Here is a 19,083-nt window from a genome sequence, read left to right on the forward strand (position 1 = left end):
TTGGGCTGCTCTTTCATTTTCTCCTGAAGCAGAGTGTGAAAGTACTTTGGAGACACCTTCCCATTTTACTCATTAATTCCCCTTCCAAAGTTGTGCATTGCTACAAAGTGCCCTAACGAAAGGCTGGATGTGTCTCTCTGCCTGCTATTTGTTAAACAGTCTGCTCTCAGGTAGTGTTTGTCCCCTTATTTTTATTAAAACCTATTCTCATTACCCTTATCTTTAGACCCCAAATTTGCTGGGGTCACCATTCAGAACTATCTGGACACCTAACTGTTAAAACACTGGAGTAATGCCCAAAGGTAAACTGTCCCAACAGAACGTCAGGAGGACAGAAGCTGTGCTGCATGCCCCTTTCACAAGTGGGTCACAAGGTCAGAGTATGTGGTATGCAAGCCTCATACTTCTGTCCCAGTAGGGATCATTGCTGTAAATGAGTGATTGTATCATGAGTTTCCATGGCTGCGTCTCCCAATGTGAGGGATCATGTCATTGATATAAAATTTCTGACCTGCTAGCCAGCCCAGAGGTCTAATTGTAGCGCAGTACTCCGCAACCTGATGACTGGCTCTTCCCTCCTGGGAATCCTGCGGAGTCAGCACAGCCCCTCAGAAGGAAGTGAGGGTGGAGGACCTTGTGTCACTCTGCAGCAGGTTTTCTGGCTAATTTAGGCTCCCTGCTGATGAGATTTGGATGCAGCTATGTCCAAGCCCCTCTCAAAGCAGACAACAGTGTAGATATGCCAAAGGAGCTGGAGAGAGAGGAGATCTTAACCTTAACTGTAGCGGAGCTGACACTCTGCTATAATTAAAGGGGACGACAAAGGAGCCCCTGAGGGCTACTGGCAAGATTCCCAAGAGTGGCTGGATGGGAAGTGTCTGGCAGAGTCCTATTTTGATCCAGTTTTGAAGGCTCTTTAAGATATCTTAGTTGGTTGCCACTGAGAAGACCAAAGTGCTGCAATCTAATCAGCCCTTTGGATGCCGATTAGGTGTGTCAGGTTCTGTTCATTTGTCCCCAGTATTTTGGGGCTGTCTTTGCAGTAAACACGAGTTCCAGCTCTCTGAGGCAGGTAGTTCAAATACTCAGCAGTACCAGCTGAGCCAGTGAAGTCATCCAGAGCCAGTGAAGCAGCACCTTGTTAGCACTGAATACTCTGCATTTAGCAAAGGAAATGGAGACCAACTCCATGCACTCGATGAATGAAACATCTTATACTCGTATGCACAAGAACAGTCGCATCAGGACTATAAACTGATTCCAAAGTCTGTACGAAGTGTTAAAAACTGGTGAGAAATGTCTTGTTTTGTTTCTTTTTGCTAGGAATCAGCCGAGTTATATGTGGAAACCCTATCAAAGCCCTTCATGCACGGAGACAAAAGCTAGGTGTACGTTTTCTTTCCTATATGCTTTTCATTCCTCCCTGACACACCCAGATGAGATGATTCTGCTGAGATAAACTGAGACTCCTATGGTATTTTATGGATTTCCATTCCATTTTATAGTCCAGAAAACCATATACAAAAGCAATGAGTCTTGGAGAAGCCGTGATTCAGCAAAGCACATAAGCATGTGCTTAAGTGCCCTGCTGAGTTAGGAGATATGGAAGGCCAAATGAGGCATGCAGAAGGGCAGGAGAGGAAACTTGGAGAGCTGGAAGATCAGTAGATAAATAGAGTGTAGTGATAAGGTCATGAATCTGAGAATTCCAGGCATCCCATTCTGAGAGAACTGGGAGGGAAGTGTCAACACAAAACTGAAAACTACTTAATTGTGTCATTTAATAAAAATGTTATCAGGTGTCAGCTGGGCTCATATATAAGAAACCAAGGAGAGAAATAACTGGTAGGGAGAATTACTACTTTCACTAGAGGGAATTAAAAACAATGGACTGTAAAAGAACACATGAAAATAACATGCCACATCCTGCTCTCCTTACTCATAAAACTTGCATCGATTTCCCTGGGACCTGAGCAGTACAGGTTAGGACCACAGGATTTGGGGATATATGCTGTGATATAAAAGATTGCACAACAGTGCCTCTTTGATGTCAACATAAACATCTGAAGTGTCAATGATTCAGGCTCATTTATATTAACAAAACAAATATGGGGCTGGATGATGCCATCTGTATTATTGTGATTGGTACCTTCTTCCTGCAAGTCATTCTATTGACTTCAGTGGGGCAACTTGTAAAATCAGATAATACTCAATGTGAGGAAGGCTGGCCCAATCTGGTCCATAACAATTAGCTCTTAGAGTGTGCTTACACTGCAGTTAAACACCCGTGTCAGCTGACTCGGGCTCATGGGGCTTGAGTTATGAGGCTGTTCACTTGTGGTGTAGACATTCTAGCTTGGGCTGGAGTCTGGGCTTTGGGACCCTGTGTGGGGGAAGGGTTGCAAAGCCGAACATCTACACTGCAGTTAAACAGCTCCTTAGTCCAAGCCCTGTGAGCACGAGTCAGCTGGCATGGGTCAACTGCGGGCATTTAATTGCAGTGTAAACCTACCCTTATTGGCTCTGATTCAGCAAAATATGTAAGTGTGTGCTTAACTTACTTAAGATGTGCTTTGCTGAATTGGGGTCATGTCACTTACATGAAATATAGCTAACTACAATGTATATAATTTTACATATCATCCATTACAACAAATATTAGAAAAATCACTGGGGAGAAAAAATGAAAGAGTCCCTTTCCTCTGCCCGGCCTTGCCCAATCAATGAAACTTTTTGAAATAAGTTAGAACAATCAGATTTAATAATGGGGTGGCATAGCACAGACTGTATAAGGGGACCATAATCACATGCTACACAATCACACCCTACTATAAATGCCTGTCGGTGCTGCTATTACAGGTTCAGGTCAGTGTAAACCTAGAGCTATATATCTGTGGGGCCTGAATCAAATTTGTCATTACTCTCCCAGTCACCAGATGCTGGGTTTCTGGACTGAATGTATAAGAAACATAATATCATAACAAGGGTTTTAGCTGGGATTTATACAATACTTTAAAAAAAATCAAATAAAGAATACGGTCATGGGTAAACTAAAAACCCAACACTTGCATCAAAATTTAATGTCTTCTGATGCCCAGAGTTTGGAAATTGAGATAAAGGGAGAGTTGTTGGCAAAGAGAGGTGAATGGTAAAGTAAATACCAAGTTACCGTGGTAACTCTTTTTAATTTTATTTTTAGTCTTTAGCAATGAATCCTTTCCAACTGCCTGGTCACAAGATGGAGCACTCCTATGACTCTGAAGAAGCTGAAGATCTAAGCCGGGAAGATGTCTTTACTGAATTGAGGGCATGGAGAGAGCAGCATAATCAGTAAGAGTTTGGGATGATTTTAAATTATTTTACAATGAAGCAGAGGCTCAGTTGTCTGCCTCTCTAATAAGGCAAACTCTTCAGCCACCTGGTGGCAATATTGGGGAATTGCCTTTCATTTGGTAAATTCATATCTAAGCAGACATAGACAACTCAATGGAATCTATTTGCAAACTCCAGGCTCAGTTGCCCCTTCTGCCAGAAACATCATGGGAGGGACAAAGTGGGAGGAAATCTCTGGGACATTTCCCGTGTTGATCTGAAGGGAGGCCAAGATGTGCATTCTGGTTCTGGATCTATGAACCCTCCGCACCCCACTTCCTGGCAACCTCCTGAAAGGGACATCCCTATTGTAGAGGGACAGGTGGGCAAAGGAAAATTAATACAGCCTGGCAAAACTTCACAAAGCAGAAAGGGAATGATGGACTCCTCTTTGCCATTATCATGCCTAGCTCTCCTACTCCTCCCCCAACCCAGCTACTTCCCATCCTCTCACCACTGGCAGATCCAAGACCTGTAAATTGCAGATCCCAGACATTTGGAGTACCCAGTGTGTGGCTGGTGGCAAATTGTGAAGTGTGTGTGTCGAATCGGTGGGGGATTGTTCCGCAGCAGCTATCTGGGCATTCCTTCTATACAGGAAGGGTAACTGCAATAAAGGGTGCAGTTAAAGTGTTTTCTTTTACCAAAAGGTAGGTTATTACTGGTCCTAGTAGTATTCTCCATTAGACAGTAAGGGCATGGTTTGCAAAAGCACTTGACATTAGCCTAACTATATGGGAGTTTTCTCACTGACTTCAGTGTGCTTTGGATCAGGCCACTTATGGACAAAATTCTTCTCTGGTCTGCATGACAAATTTCTGTCCTAGTAATCCATGCACCAAGGAAGAAAAGAATATTGAGCTGGATCTGAGAGGTGAATATTATGCTAGAGATAAAAATGCCTTTATTTCAACTGATTCCCTTCCTACTCCAGCAATAATAGATGAAATCTGTCATGTTTCACGTGGCTAATTAAAGGTTGGATGAATCTGAAACAATAAAACACAGGCAGTTTAGGTACCTAATTCATTGTCTATTTTTGTATTTGTTTCTAAACAGCAGTGATCTCACATGAACTGTTCTGAGTAGTGTACTTGCATGTGTACACACCTCTAAGATAGCACAATGGTTAGCTAAATCTGTAGAGCTTAACATTTGTCAGGTGTCTGAAAATCATTCAGATGGAGAAGGCCCCACAGGTGCTGAAGATACACAGTGATGATGATGAGGAGGAGGATGAAGAATGCAGCCTGGGTGACAGCTGTGAGGACGAGCTGAGAGAGACTTATGAGGAGGACCTCATTGAAAGGATTTCACCAGATTCCTTTTGCCAGTCCCGTGTTTCCCAGTCCTCCTCAGGTACTGGTCTCACTTAGCCTTCTCCCTTTATAGATGTAACCCTTCTGCCAGACAGAGTCAGCAGCAGCAAGGGCCGGGTTCTATACCTAGGGGTCCCTGTCGAGACCACACCAAACTGGCTCGAGCTCCCACCCAGTCACCTAGGAAATAACACACTATCCCCTGGGCACCCCAAACGGCAATACTTCCCCTCTCGCAAGCACAGAGTCTGAGTGTAGAAAGTAAACCTTTTAATAATAGAAAGGAAGTAACACTGCACTGGTTTGACAAACAGAATTCATGAACTCAGTGAGCCAAACCCACCCCAGAGAATGCGGGCATGTCCTTTGCCTCTCCCTTTTTGCTTTCCCATGTGCTGACTGTTGTAGTTGCAATGTCCACCTCTCGGCTGGGGCTCAGCCAGTCCACTTCTGCAGGCTCCTGCCAGATGCAGGCTTGACCAGGCCTCCTCTGCTCCTGTCTCTTACCACCTCTGGGCCTCTCTGAGTCCCTGCTGCTGGCTCCCACCATCTGCTAGCGCTGACCGCTGTTGCTCCCACCGTCTGCAGACGCCGACTGATCCTGCCATCTGCAGGAGCCACCCACTGCTGGCTCCTCTCTGCTCGTTGTCAGTCAAGGTCTCCCAGTTCCTCTAGTGATTCAGCTCTTAGTGAATTTCAGCTCATGGGAAAACCTTCTGTTGACACAGGAGCAATGTCCCTGCTTTTAACAAACAAAAGACTCCAAGAGGAATAATTAATTCTACCTTTTAACAGTGGGAGGAGATAGTCAATCCATGCCTGAGGGTAGCCCTTTGCCAGGGCTAGTGCAATCTCAACAGGAGACTTCTTACCTCCTCCCTGCTCCCCTTACAATGCTGAAACATCTGTCTGCTATCCTTGTTGGGCTCTGTTTAGGTGGGAGTGAATTTTTCATCAGAACAGGCTAAACACAGATCTGATGTCATTTGTTCATACAATCAAAGGACACATTGGGTTGACATGTATGACTTTGATCTGTTCGTAATCATTCACTGTTCCACTCAGCTACGTGGATATGGGAAGGAATACGGAAGATGCAGTACATTGGAATGTGTTCTCTCTTGTCACCCAAGAAGTGGTATAATAAATTGCACTCAGTTAGGACATATAAGGCTGTATTTCTCTCCTAGAGTTTTAGTGACACAACTACTCAAAGGCTATTCTTTTGATTGTATCCTTAGCCTCAGTTCTGTACATCACCCAGTTAGGTACAGTTTGTTCTTTTTATAGCCAGCAGCAAGTGGATAGAATGTTTTTAAGAATAAACTCATACACACACATTGCTGTGTCATACATCATCATCAGGATTTTTCTCCTTCCATGTGTGTTACAGCAGGGGACCCTATGAGCTGAACTATAAACAGTAAAAAGAATATACAAAAATATTTTTAATATTCAGGCACTTTCCCTTATTCTAAAGTTAATGTCAGAGACGTGTTTGCACTTCTGTGTTTGGTAAGACTCAATAACCCTTAATCTGTTTCTGTGTTTGGTAAGACTCAATAAGCCTTATTCTGCAATTTTCTTATTCCTCAGTGAATCAGGATGCACTCCTCTGAAATACTCAAAGTCCTCCACTCTTATTGGAACTAACAGGAGTTGAGGGGACTCATCATCTATCCAATGCCAATTGAAGTCAAATGGAGTCTTTCCAATGACTTCAGTAGTCATTGGATTGGCCCATTAAGAGTTAGGTGAACTAACCATGCAGGGAAATCAGTGTGCTTCCTTGTTGTGTTTCAGATTCATCACACACCCAAGGAAATGTGTTGTCCACCAGTCTGAATCGTTCTCTGGTACCCTCTCCTCCAAAGTGCCCCTCACCTGCATCTATGCAGGGTGTTGCAGCTAAACCCTGCAAAGTGAGGGACGCCAGGGTCAGACGTCTGAAAGTGCCCGACCAAAAAGAAGAAGCTCAACTGAAGCAACATTCCCAATCAAGAGTTAGCACAGAAGTGGCAGCCCAGATATTTGGTAAAGAGATTGCTATTCTGAGTGTGCACAGCACACCTGCTGCATGTGAAGCATCACCACTGAGAGCTGAAGGGAGATACTGGACCAGTGAGAGTGCTGGCAGGCAAATCAGAAGGCCTATTTCAGGACCAGCAGCTGTTGGATCAACAAGTGTCAGGTATACACACTAATTAGATAACTTTTCTATGGGATTCTAGTAAGCATAGAAGGGACTTCACTGGTGGAGAAAAGGCACTGCCCTATTGGCTCTGATGTATATTACACCACCGAGTCTGAACTCTTAGCTAGGTGAGTGGTTCTCAACCGGGGGTACACATACCCCTGGGGGTACACAGTGGTCTTCCAGGGAACACTCAACTCATCTAGATTAGTGTTTCTCAACCTGGGGATTGTGACCCTCAGGGAGAGTCACAAGACAAATATAGGGGAGCCACAAGTGCAGAGCCAGCCTTGGGGCTGGCAAGCAGGTCAATTGCCTGGGGCGCCACACCATAGGAGACCCTGCAAAGCTAAGTTACGGGCTTTAGCTCCGGGCAGTGAGGCTCAGGTTTCAGCCCTGCCAGCTGGGGCTCCGGTTTCAGACAAGTCTGACAAGTGAAAAACAGACTCAAGTATCACACTGAAATGTAAGTACAATATTTATATTCCCATCTATCTATTTTATAATGATATGCTAAAAATGAGAAAGTAAGCAATTTTTCAGTACTGGTGCGCTGTGACACTTTTGTATTTTTATGTCTGATTTTGTAAGCGAGTAGTTTTTAAGTGAGGTGAAACTTGGGATATGCAAGACAAATCAGACTCCTGAAAAGGGTACAGTAGTCTGGAAAAGTTGAGAACCACTGATAGGTGGTATCTACTGTATATTCTGTAGAAAGCACTGATTTTTATCTCAGTGACCTATGCATCATTTAGCAGTTCTTCCAAAACTAAACTAGTGAGCTCGTACATTCCTCATACGTTGGTGCTTCCAACATTCAGTCTCGATATTAGTAACATCAGATACGCATTTTTCCTTGAAATTTACAATAATTCACTTTAAAAGGAGGTTCAGTGAAAGAGGCCTTAAAAAAAAAGAAGTGGGCATGTTATGTATACCAAATACAGTTGTAGTTGGAACCTTCTACTGTAATATCAGCATCTTATTGCGTATTTGAAACTTGGAGTCACCCAGAAAGTGGAAATTTTTATTTTCCAGTAACACAATAGTTATGGTACAGTATCAACACAGGGGTTGTCCCTTGTACCATTTGTTCTGGCCATTCCAAATGAGTGTTAGCTACTTTCTAAATCAGAGAAGTGTTTCACTCTACAATCTAGCTCTTCAACTGCCTGCATGCTACTGAGTGTTCTAGCTCTGTCCAGGTAAAAGTCATCTGCTGTGTGCTGGGTAGGAGCTAAGGTTCCTTTTCTATGAAATGCTGGTGGACAATGATGACACAGCAGATATGAGGGAGGCCAGCAGTGAAAGAGTTAAAAATAGCCCAACAAACCAAAGACCCAGTGAATTACGTTTTCACACTGTGCACTAATCTGTCTTCTCAGGATAGAACTCCAGTCCTTCATCCCTATGGAGACTCTACATAACTATAGAAATTGGCGAGTGGTCTGGTGTTCTCAAAACTCACTGAAGTAGCAGTGTGGACTCCTCAGAGAGTCCTGTTGTGCCAACCTTCCTGTTTTGCCCAGTGCTGGAAGCTCTTGGTTCAGTTCTCAGGTGAATCCAGGGGGCTCACTCGGTTCCCATAACAACTTGTACCATCTCACAATAGCATTTTGTTTCTTCCCTCCAGAGCCACTGTGGATAGGAGTCCCCCCAAAGTGATCAATCATCACCAGCCAGTTGTCCGCTCATCCACAAAAACCCCAGAGAGATTTGCACTGATGAACGTGATCCGTCCTTTGACTGCCAAGGCTGCTCTGCAGAGGTTGCCAAGCAGGCCCAGTGTCTCAACAACAGCTCAAAGCAAACTCCAAAGTCACAAAAAATAGCCCAAGTAGCCGTGTATGTTGGCGCCAAGTCGGACAAGAACACAGCGCTCAGTTCCCTACACTCAATGCCAGCTGCGCTGATGCTGTATTCTGACTTCTTATGAGAGCTGAATGCATTGACGGAGCTGCACAAGCAGAGCTGTTTGAACAAACAGCTTGATTGGCCTCAGTTAAAGCTACAGCTGATCAGAAATGCTTTCTTTAACATCCTTTGATCAACTCAATTGTTGATCAACCTCTTATTTAATAAAAAGTAGCTATTTTTATAGACTTTATGCACTACAAGGGACAAGATTTAGCACACTTTAGCTTCTCTGCATTAATGCCCAGCTATGTTATTAGGAGCCTGCAGTGATGCCCCATGAGACAGGGAAAGTTTGCAGTCCCCTAGACTCAGTGCTGGGCAGCTGGCATCAGAGGGTTCTCAATTAGTTTTTCCTCTTGCATCCAGTCTGCAAATACTCATGCACATGTCAGCCTGCTATCATCTAAACAGGCTCATTGCATATGCTTTTTGGATCCTAAATGTTCAACACACCAGTGAAACAACTGAGAGTGATTGGGGGATTGCTGCAAAGACCAGTAAAAACAATTGTATTGCAGATGGGTGTTTGTGTTCCCTACTCATCAGGGAGAGCAGACGTCCAACATGCAGAAAGTATAACTGATTTTAGTACTAATTTTCACTCTCCCACTGACATTTATCACTTCGATCTGTTGGTAATCTTTCATTGTTCCCTTCAGCTGTGTGGCTATGGGAAGAAATACTGAAGATGCAACTGATTGGAACATCAGTGTGTCAGCCCACCGTGTCTCTGCTCTGAAGGAACTTTCAGCACTTCCCCAGAACTGCTGTTCTATGGATAGACATCCCATGTCTGAATTTCACCCAGTGACCTTTGTAAATAAGTTTCATTAGGTCCAGCTGGCTCCCTAGAAAACTCTTCCTCACCCTGACATTTCAGAGCAAATGAGTGACAAGCAAACAAACAGAATCAAATGTTCCCTGTTTATTCTTTCAGATCAGTTACATTTTCCAAATTCATGTGACTTAATTATTTAAAGTGATTCATCAGCAACAATGAAGTGGGTAGGGAAGGAGAAGTTGTTGTTTTCCATAGGGTATTTATTCTGTGCTGAAGTAGGATGTAAAGCACTATGAGCTGGTTTAAATGACTGCACACTGTGATATAGGTAATGACTGCAGTGTATGATTTTAACAGTGTCAGTGTTCTCAAACCAAGCATCAGAAAATCTTATTTTTTTCTCCCTTCAAATTAATATGTTACAGATATTTTCTGGGAAACAGTTTATAATACATTAAATTATGCAATTTGCCCTTGTATAATTTGTTGCCTTTACCTCACTGGCCTGTCTTGCTAATACAAACTAGAGCGAAAGGAATACAATGTACCATATAGCCCAAATCCTTCATCTTGTTCCCACTGCTCTAATACCCGTTCCTCATACAAAATAGTTGTGAGTAAAGCCAAGTTCACATTCTTTCAGCAGGCATAAGAGAGAATCATCAATCAAATACATTAAGTACTGAGTGGCAAGCAGTTCCCCAAAATCATATGGGTGTTGGAAGGATTTCCAATCAGTTATCACCCAACAAAGTGCTTGTGTAGTTAAACTGGCATCTAAAATTGATTCTATGCCATTGTCATTGAGCATGAACATGGCTTAATAGAGAGAGAGAAGAATGTTGGGGCCTGATTTTTAGAAGAGTTGAGCATCCATGCTCCTGGGTGAAGTCAATGGGAATTGCACGTGCTTGACACCTGTGAAAATCAGGCCCTACCTCTAAAAACAATTGTAAAAGTGAGTGATATTCAGGACCACATGCTCCAAGTGGCCCCTAACCACGCTCTCAATTTGTGCTTATGACTTTGTATGTGCAGAATCCTACATTCTCCTGCATAAATAGGGTTTGTGTGTGCAGATCAGGCAATTGGATTTATCTGCTTGATCTGCACACACATCTGCAGGTGGAAAATTCTAGGCACAGATGTTGAAGCCACTTTTGGAAATGGCTATGGGATGTTTTCCAGGAGAACACAGGTTTGACTCTGTACGTTTGTCATGCCAGGTGCCTCTCCACTGTTTTCCTGTGGTGGGGCACACAGGGAGAAATGATCTGTAATGTTTTTGTCTATGGACTGGTAAGTTAACAGGGACAATTGTCCAGGTGTAGAGTAAAAGGCATTTGGGAAGTGCCTTTGTGGGCTCAGTGGCAGCAATCTCTTCCATTTCTGATCTTTGTCATCATTCATCTCAGCTATCGAGACCTTCTCTCCTGCCTCAGTAATTTTACTGTCTTCAGATGAGCAACACATAACCAGCAGACCTTACTCCCAGCCTCCTGACGGCAAGGTCGGGAATAAGGAGCCATCAATGGCTGCTTCGCAATGAACTTTCTGACAGTATCATGACTTTGTTCTTTGTGGTCTTCTCAAGTGATAAATAACAGCCATTGCGAGCAGCACATCCTTTCAAAACAGCCACCCCACCTATTACTAACTGACTTGTCTCCCCTTGCTGAAATAAGCCACATGGCAGCACGTTCACTGAAGTAGCCTGGCATGTATTTAAAAACCCATGCAAGCTTCCCATGTCACCTATTAATCAATGCATCATCTAGCAGGACAGTATCTCCTAAGCTGCATGTCAGTAGTGATAGGTAGGTAAGCCATGTGCTTGAAGCCGTATTTAGATCGAGCACTCTTCTGTCCTATCAGCGCCACCGTAGGAATTGTTGTATCCAGTGTTGTCTTGAAGACCTGAAGACCGAAGTTATCATAAGCAATAGGCATGTTAGAGCAGATGGGGAGTGTCACTAGGTACCTGGCTGGTGTTTGCTCCAGTGAACATCACTATGAAGTTCATCCATGTTTAATGTTTCTAATGGGAGGGAATTTTTATTCCCAGAAGCCTTAGGGTTGCCCTCTCAACTCTGAAATTCAGGGCATGGTGATGGGTCTGCCTGCTGTTTGAAAGCTGTTTTTACTGGACAATGATAGGATCATGAATTTACTGGGGGCCTTACTATGTCACATTGCTGCATCCCAATGATGCATCTGCACAAATACTGCTGTGATAGAGGCTCACGACACAACAGGGCATGAGGAGAGATTATCCCACATGGACACACCAGGGGCTTTCCAAACATTCACGATGCAGCAGCGTAATGTCACACAGTTATTATTTTAACCTCGAGGACAGACACAAACAAGTGGTTGCCCATCTTACCTGAGCTCCTTTTCTTTTCATTCTGCTGCTACAGTCACCTTACAGGAGAGTGGAGGTCAGGAGCAAACTCTGAGTGTAGGAGAGGGGGATGGTGCTTCACAGGGGTGATATACTTTGTCTGACTGGACCCTCTGATGGCTACCCTCCTAGGCAGTGTCACAGGGGACCTATGAACTATTTTCCCACTCTTCCATAAATAACACTTAGCTCTCATACATGACTTTTCCGTTGCAGCTCTCAACGTACTTTACAAAGGAGGTGAACACTGTTATCCCCATTTTCCAGATGGGGAAACTGAGGTAGGTGAAGTGGCTTACCCAAGATCTCACAGCAAACCAGTGGCAGAGCTGCTAATTCCTAATGGCCTACACTGGCTCCTACCATATGAGGCATAGTTAACTTTTCACTTCCTGGGAAAAGGTTAATTAGTTCTAGGATGGGAACTCAGGGGAGCTCAGCTGACAGCAGATCCGATTAATGGCTGTTGGGGCTTAGTGGACAGTTTTCTATCACTGGTCCGAACTCTGCACACAGATTTTTAGTACATTCTTCCCCAGGGGCTTGGCCTAGTGAGTACTACATGCAATGTAGTTTACAATGTACAGTGGAGTTTAATATGTAATGAGACCTACAGAGCAGCACAACGCCAGCAAGAATGTAACAGCAGGAAGGCTAGTTAAAGAGAAAAATTGTGATAAAAGCCTGACATACAAAGGAAGAAGACTGGTGGTCTCATCTCTATTGCTAGTGAATGCCACATCAAAGCAGCAGAGAACTACTGTACAATTATCAGTCCCTCATTCCAGGGCTGACATAAAGAACAGGGCTGTTGCACATCAAGGCTGGGCTGTCCTGGCAGAGCTGTGGGGAAGCTTATGTTGGTTTTAGCTAGTGTAACACATGCTCCACCTTTATAACTGATTTAAAAAAAAATTCCAGGGCCTGGTCTTATCAATCTGCTAAGAAATGCCGAGTGTGGCGGGGTGCATGTGAAGGGGATTCATTTGGATCTAATGGGAAATTAAATTAGCTGGGATTCTTCTGTGTATGTTTCCCTGATTAGAATCCTGCATTGCCGCCCCCCGGGTGACAGACGCAGTGATCTAATGGGCCTATCCCATCTCTGGCTTTGCTGATTCTTTGCATATGAATCTCAGTAAGTCCCCAGTGGTAGGCAGATATGACCAGTTTAGGATGCTGGTAACCACAGATTGGTCCCTTCAGTCTTGTAATGGGACAGGAACTGCTGATATCTTTAAGAATCATTCAGAATTAATGGGATTTGCTGCCAAATTGATAGTTACAGGAGACAAGGGGGAAAGAACCACCCACTCCAGCTGTGAATAAATCAGCACCAAGGGGAGGAATTTTCTGCCAAATGGCTGAAGCTCCTCAGGACACACTGCTCCACAAGCTGCTCACAATGAATCTGTTCATTTCCCTCTAGCACTTCCTCCTGAGCGCAGCAATAGCAACCCCTTCCTTCCTGCCACCTCTTTCCTCTTGTCTTGCTATGATGCCTTCATTACAGGCTGCTCTGTCCTGGCTGCTTATCTGCTGCTGGCAAAACCTCCGTGTTTTGGAACTAGGTCATGCTCTGGCATTGTCGCAGGTAATAAACATATTGCACCTTCCACCGCACCTTGCTACAATGTATTAACAGCTGCTGTATCTTGCTTAATGTCCCTCAAGGACACGAGCAGGCTCAGGCCATGCTTGCCACTGGGGAGCAATTCATATCCTGGGTCTTTTGCCAAATGTCTGTTCTGCTCTGCGGCCCGTGACTGCAACAAGGAGCTTATGGATACACTTGTTAGGGGAGAACAATAGACTGGCCAACTGGGTGTGCAGATTTCAAATGGCTAGCCAGGCCCTGCCTCCCCTTTCCAGCTCTGTCTGACATATGCCTCTCCAACCCATCTCCTCCCACACAGCTCCCCTCCCTGCGTCCAGCACTACAAGGGAGTTACTTACTCTGGGGTTTGGCTCTGCAGTTGCGGGCTGCCTTCCACAAGGAGCAAAATCCTCCTCCTCCTCCTCCTCACTGGATGAAGAAGAGAGTCTCTCCTTGACTGCCAATGAAGAGAAAACCCAAGTGACTTCAGTGGGAGAGGCTCTTTCTCATGACAACACTTTTGAATCACGAGAAGACTTGAGAACATTTCCTAACTGGCTGTTTGGATTAGATAGTGCCAAAAGCCTCCACCAAAGTCAGGGCCCCAGTGCGCTGGGCACTCGCTGTGTGCACACATAGTACAGAGGAGCAGTAAATGTCAACCAAGCATTGCAGCCTGTCCCAGGTGGGATGAGCCAGGGGCCCCTGAGAGTTCCACCCATCATTCCCCCAAGACCATACATAGGTTTGGAAATGTTTGGTGCAAAATGAGTGCCCTACGTGGCTCCAGAGGTGGCTGCATCTCACTGCTGGGTGAATAAAACGCTGAATTTTTGTCTGTGTAGCAGGAGGGGGAGCTGGATTGAAAAGTTTCTTTGGTGGGGGGAGTGATGGGGTGTCTGCCCCTTAAGGGCAGTAGTGTCTACTGGTCAACCCACCCACCAGTAGATATACAGAAGACCCTAAGGGGGATATGGATAGAGAGGAAGCAGTGCTGATATTGAGGGATGTCTGGGAGGAAATCCCATCACTGTATCTAAGGGGTCTGGGCCTTGCTGAAAAGGCAGAGCAAAACTAAGCCAGAGCTCACCTCCACTCCCAAGAGGAGAGTTGGGGAGACTCCTGTCTAAGAAAGGCCTGAAAAGGAGTCACCCAGAAAAGGAATTAGGAAAGGTTCCAGAAACAGACTGCTCATAGGTGCGGGGAAGAAGAGATTCCTGAAGGAAGGAGCCAGAGATTGCTGGTTGGACTGAGTCTGAGACAATGAATGTCCCCAGGTGTATCTGAGTAAGCTCCTACTTGTGTTTTTAGCTCTTGTTAATAACTGAGATCCTTGGAAAGCGGGGTGCACTTCCATATAAAAGGTCTGTCTGGTCTGGTTTATAGCCCCGGCAAAGGGAAGTGAGGCAGGGCTCACCAGCCAGGCCATGCTCAGCTAGCCAGGGATGCAGCGGGGTGACCTCCATGCCATCACTGGGGGACAGTGGGAGACTCCCAGAGCTTGCAGGGCAGGTGCAGCAGGGAGAACCATGAGAAGATGCAGGAGGGTTATCCTGGGTGGTCGGTGGAACACGCTGGGTGCTCTTAAGGAGCAGTACATTCACTTTCTTACGTAGGGTTTCATTTGCCAATGTTAGCCAGCCCCTCAGCTGCTGTAAGCTGGTGGAGTTCTGGGGAAGTCAGCGAACCTATGGCACTTTACACTATATCAGGATCTTCTTCATGTTTACGGCAAACAGAAAATTACACTTGCCAGTCTGTGGTGTGCCTTCTTTCTGGAACCTGCAGAGGGGTTGTGGATTAGGGATGGTTCCAGACCTGGGCTAGGACCTGGCATTCTGGGCAGAGGAAACACAGGCTGAAAGCAGGGAACAGGCCCTTTGCAGACAGCCCTGGGGACTGGGAAGCATTTTCATGGCTTACCTGGTTCACTGCGTGTATCCACCAACACGCAGTTGTTTTGTTCATCCTCTGAATGCAGGTGGCCCAACAGCCCTGATGCCCTGTGTGAATGCCACTCTGCAGTTTAGTGCTGGATTGGCTGAGCTGGTTTAATACCCAACCATTTGGTAGCATAGGCAGCTCTGCTCTGCTTTGTGCCAACACACCTGATATGGGAGGCAAGTTCTGGGATGAGAAGGAGACTATCTTGTGAACTGTCTCTCTGGTTCTAGGCTTGATTTTCCTCTTGAAAAGGTCTCTTGAAGCTTCTCCCTGATTTTTGCTGTTCAAAGAGCCAACAGGAAAATATTTCCTGTCCCTGTGAGGAGAAACAGGATCCATGCACGATGCAGCATGTCAGCTGACTGGGTGTCACTAATCTGTTACTAGTCAACTCCGGCTTCATCTTACTGGTGGCAATGATTCAAATAATCAGCTACTGGCATGGAAACTCATTTGCAGGGAACTCACCAGCCTTTATGAATTGTGTGATATCAGCTCAAATCAATATTCCAGCTGCTTTGGTGTCCTGCCTCTCGCCTGAGAAAAGCCCATAATGCACCTGGCCAGTTGTGCAGTGATGTCCCTGGGAGAGAACATTCCTTCCTGACCCAAACAGCAGCCCCCAGCTGTTCCCCTGAACCATGGGTTTGGTTATGCCTTGCCTTGACACAAAAGTTATCACTATTACAGCTCAGCGGTGCTCTTATATCCTGGCCATTTGGGGGTGCCTCAGATTCTCAGCTCAATAAACTCCCTGCTGCATGGTGGCCAAACTTGGCTTAGCCTCTGTCTCTTCTTTGATTTCCCAACTTCAACCTCCTCTACCCTGCCTGCTGCTGCTGTATCATTCTCTCTCCCCCCACTCCTAATGCAGAGACTAAATCAGTGGCTAAAAGCTAGAGACCTAGCTGAGCCAGAAAAACCTCTAGAGGATCAGGTATTGCATCCCTTGGCTCTGCTTGTCAGCGTTTCTGCCCCTGCACTTGGGGCAGGAAGGGAAGAGGTTGGCAAAGGCAGCTGTAAGGCACCTTTTGTTCTTTCCATATTCTGGGGCGAGGTGATGGCCTCTCCGGCCCCTGGAGTAAGTTAGAGCAGCTCCAGTGTGTGCTCTGCCTCCCATTGCCTTGTGTGGGTGTTTGGAAGAAGAGATTAGCCCTAGCACAGCACATTCCAGCTACACCCACAGCCCTTCTCCACTCCCAGCCTTCCTTCCCTCCCCCAGCCCAGCCTCCTCTGACTTGCCCTCTCCACTTGTCCCTGGGCTGGGAGCAGGGCTGGCGCAGAGCTCTTGCAGCAGCTCCATACCAGAAGAGTGACCCCCTGCAGGGATGGGGTAAAGGAGCCATCATGTGACTGGGATTCAGACCCTTTGAGCCAAGCCTGGGAAAGGAGCTTCACTGAGCGTTTCACTCCAGGGTTTTTACCTGGTCTGCTGCAGAATACCCGGTGGCCTGCCTGTGCTCCCTCTGCATGGTGTCGCAGGGACTGATTGCTGGTCCTTCTGGGCCAGAGGTTCTTCTGCTTCCTCCCCATCTCCAGAGAGTGGGAACTTGTCCACTGAAAGGTCCGTGTTATCAGCATAGGCCTCTGCGGCCGCTGTGAGCCTGTGAGGGGCCGTATACCTGGAGAGAGTCTCGAACAGGCCAAGGGAGTGAGGGGAGGAAAGGAAAGAGCGGATTATTCTCCAGGCCCCTCTCTCCCTTGGTTCTTCCCTCCTCAGGTTTCAACTGCTCCACCAGCTGGATTTACTCCTGCTCAGTTCTTGTCATAGCCTGTCCTGCAGCCTGTTACTGAAACTCTGACTCATGGGGGGAAATAAACCCACCACCATCACATGACAGACACTGGGGAGGGAAGAAAATGAGGCTTCTGAGGCTGGGCTTGGCTTTTTAGAGAGGCAAAGAATAGCTGCTGACAGTGGAATGACCAACACAGCAGCTGTGGCCTCTGGGTGGTGTGGTGACTGGCAGAGACGTGGCTGCTGTTTTGCTGTGAGGGGAAAGTCTGCGGGTGGGAGGAGCCCCTAGGGGAATGCTGGGGTTTAGGACGCGTTGGGGAAAGCCCTAGAATATTGAGAACAACTGCAGATTTCAGTGTATATTTTCCTGCCTCCTGGAACCCGAGGAATGCTGTATAACCAGACTCAGTGCCAGGGGACAGCAACAAGGCCATGAGGAGACATGAGTGCAAAAAGCCTGTGCCAAGCTCAGGAATGCACTTAGCGCTGCTTCCAGTATCCCTCTCAGCTCAGATCCCTGTGCTTCTTGTACTTGGCCACAAGGTGGCAGCTTTGTCAGAAAAATGATTGCACTGGCAGCAGGGCCGTGTGACTGGAGCAGCACAGGTGTAGCAGGAAAGCCCTCACTGGAGAGATGAAAGCCAGGATGTTGAAAATCAGAACCTTTTCCTCGTGGAAAGGATACCTGCTTGTGTGTTACACACCCTGGTGCTCCCCCTCTGCAGCCAAGGGCAAGCAAAGTGAAGCCATGCCAGCATGCTGGTGAGAGACAGCTTTACTTCCTGGCCACTGTCACTCAGCAGGCGCCTGTGTCCACCAACCCCAGTGGCAGCTGTGACACTTAGAGCTGAGTGCATCTCTCCTGAAAACAATGTAATGGGCCAGAAAATCCTACTGAGGAGGCAGTTCCCTATATTCACAATCTTCATCATCATCATCATCATCCTCTGTAATGCTTTGCTCTTCTCGACTGCCTGTATCTAGCTCCATTTATTGGACACCCGGACACAGCTCCAGGCATCTCAGCTACACATCCACTTGCACAGTCCTCTAATAGGCTCCCCTAAAGAAAGACACCAACACAGGGACCCTGCCTGCCCGATTGTAAGCACACTCTTCCACCACAAGCCTCACAAACCCATCTGTGGCGAACCAAGGAAGGGAGTCGATTTTAGAGGAGGACACCCTGTTAGCAGCTCCTTCTAATTTAATTCCAGGAGCTGCAGCTCCAAGGCCTTTGTTGGCTGCAGCTGCAGCCTAGGTGGGAAGGTGGATTCTCACTTCACCAGGACCCAAAACCTTTCAGTTGTTACAGATTCAAGTTGGCACCCTGAACTCTGCCTGAAAACTCCCCAGAAGCCAGTGCAATGTTTACATAGCACTTTGCAGCTAAGGATCTCCAAAGATGAGTCGACCCTATTGACCTCACTGTACTGATGGGAAACTGAGACACAGAGTGGTGGAAGGGGGATAGAACCTAGTTCTCTTGGCTATCTCTCTCCTGTACTACAAGAGAGCTGGTGAGAGTGTGTGGGGGAAGCCATCCAAGAGAGGAAATGGGAAACAGTGCTTATAGGCTACTGAGCATAGGAGCCATCTTTTGTGCTACCATTCCTTCCCTTCTCCCCCCACGTCTTGCTACATAGGAGGATAATAGCTCTATGTAATGCTCCTATACTGAACTACTTGCTTCATTGCTGTTGCCTCAGCCCATGCAGTGGGGCATGGTGGCTTCTTTGGTGCTCTGTGGAAGTCCAAATAAACCATGGTGATGGACGTGGGGCAGAACTGCAGGTATGTTTTGCCCGACCTATTTG

At 46.2% G+C, this 19,083-nt stretch overlaps 2 protein-coding genes across 7 annotated transcripts in view; one reads left to right on the forward strand and one right to left on the reverse strand.

Moving 5' to 3' along the window:
* The window catches only part of LRRC56 (leucine rich repeat containing 56), a 117,559-nt gene extending 106,667 nt beyond the window's left edge, over nt 1-10,892 (forward strand). For 5 of the 6 annotated variants that reach the window (XM_067540495.1, XM_067540494.1, XM_067540493.1 and 2 more), the window contains 5 exons: nt 1,324-1,388; nt 3,200-3,330; nt 4,535-4,731; nt 6,495-6,882; nt 8,519-10,892. In XM_067540495.1, coding sequence (XP_067396596.1) covers nt 1,324-1,388; nt 3,200-3,330; nt 4,535-4,731; nt 6,495-6,882; nt 8,519-8,717 — 980 coding nt within the window. In that variant the 3' untranslated portion in view covers nt 8,718-10,892. Of the gene's footprint in view, nt 1-1,323; nt 1,389-3,199; nt 3,331-4,534; nt 4,732-6,494; nt 6,883-8,270 lie in introns of all 6 variants that reach the window. The other variant, XM_067540498.1, reaches the window with a different exon arrangement.
* A 461-nt stretch (nt 10,893-11,353) lies between these two features.
* The window catches only part of LMNTD2 (lamin tail domain containing 2), a 50,979-nt gene continuing 43,249 nt past the window's right edge, over nt 11,354-19,083 (reverse strand). Inside the window, exons 12-15 of the mRNA XM_067540504.1 lie at nt 16,953-17,161; nt 15,693-15,844; nt 13,944-14,068; nt 11,354-11,500 (exon numbers count right to left, since the gene is read on the reverse strand). Of these exons, the coding sequence (XP_067396605.1) occupies nt 11,354-11,500; nt 13,944-14,068; nt 15,693-15,844; nt 16,953-17,161 (633 nt within the window). The remainder of the gene's footprint in view (nt 11,501-13,943; nt 14,069-15,692; nt 15,845-16,952; nt 17,162-19,083) is intronic.

This window comes from Emydura macquarii, unplaced genomic scaffold (genome assembly GCF_026122565.2).
Source record: "Emydura macquarii macquarii isolate MOO-44397 ecotype Brisbane River unplaced genomic scaffold, CSIRO-AGI_Emac_v2 contig_587, whole genome shotgun sequence".
Taxonomy (NCBI): Eukaryota; Metazoa; Chordata; order Testudines; family Chelidae; genus Emydura; species Emydura macquarii.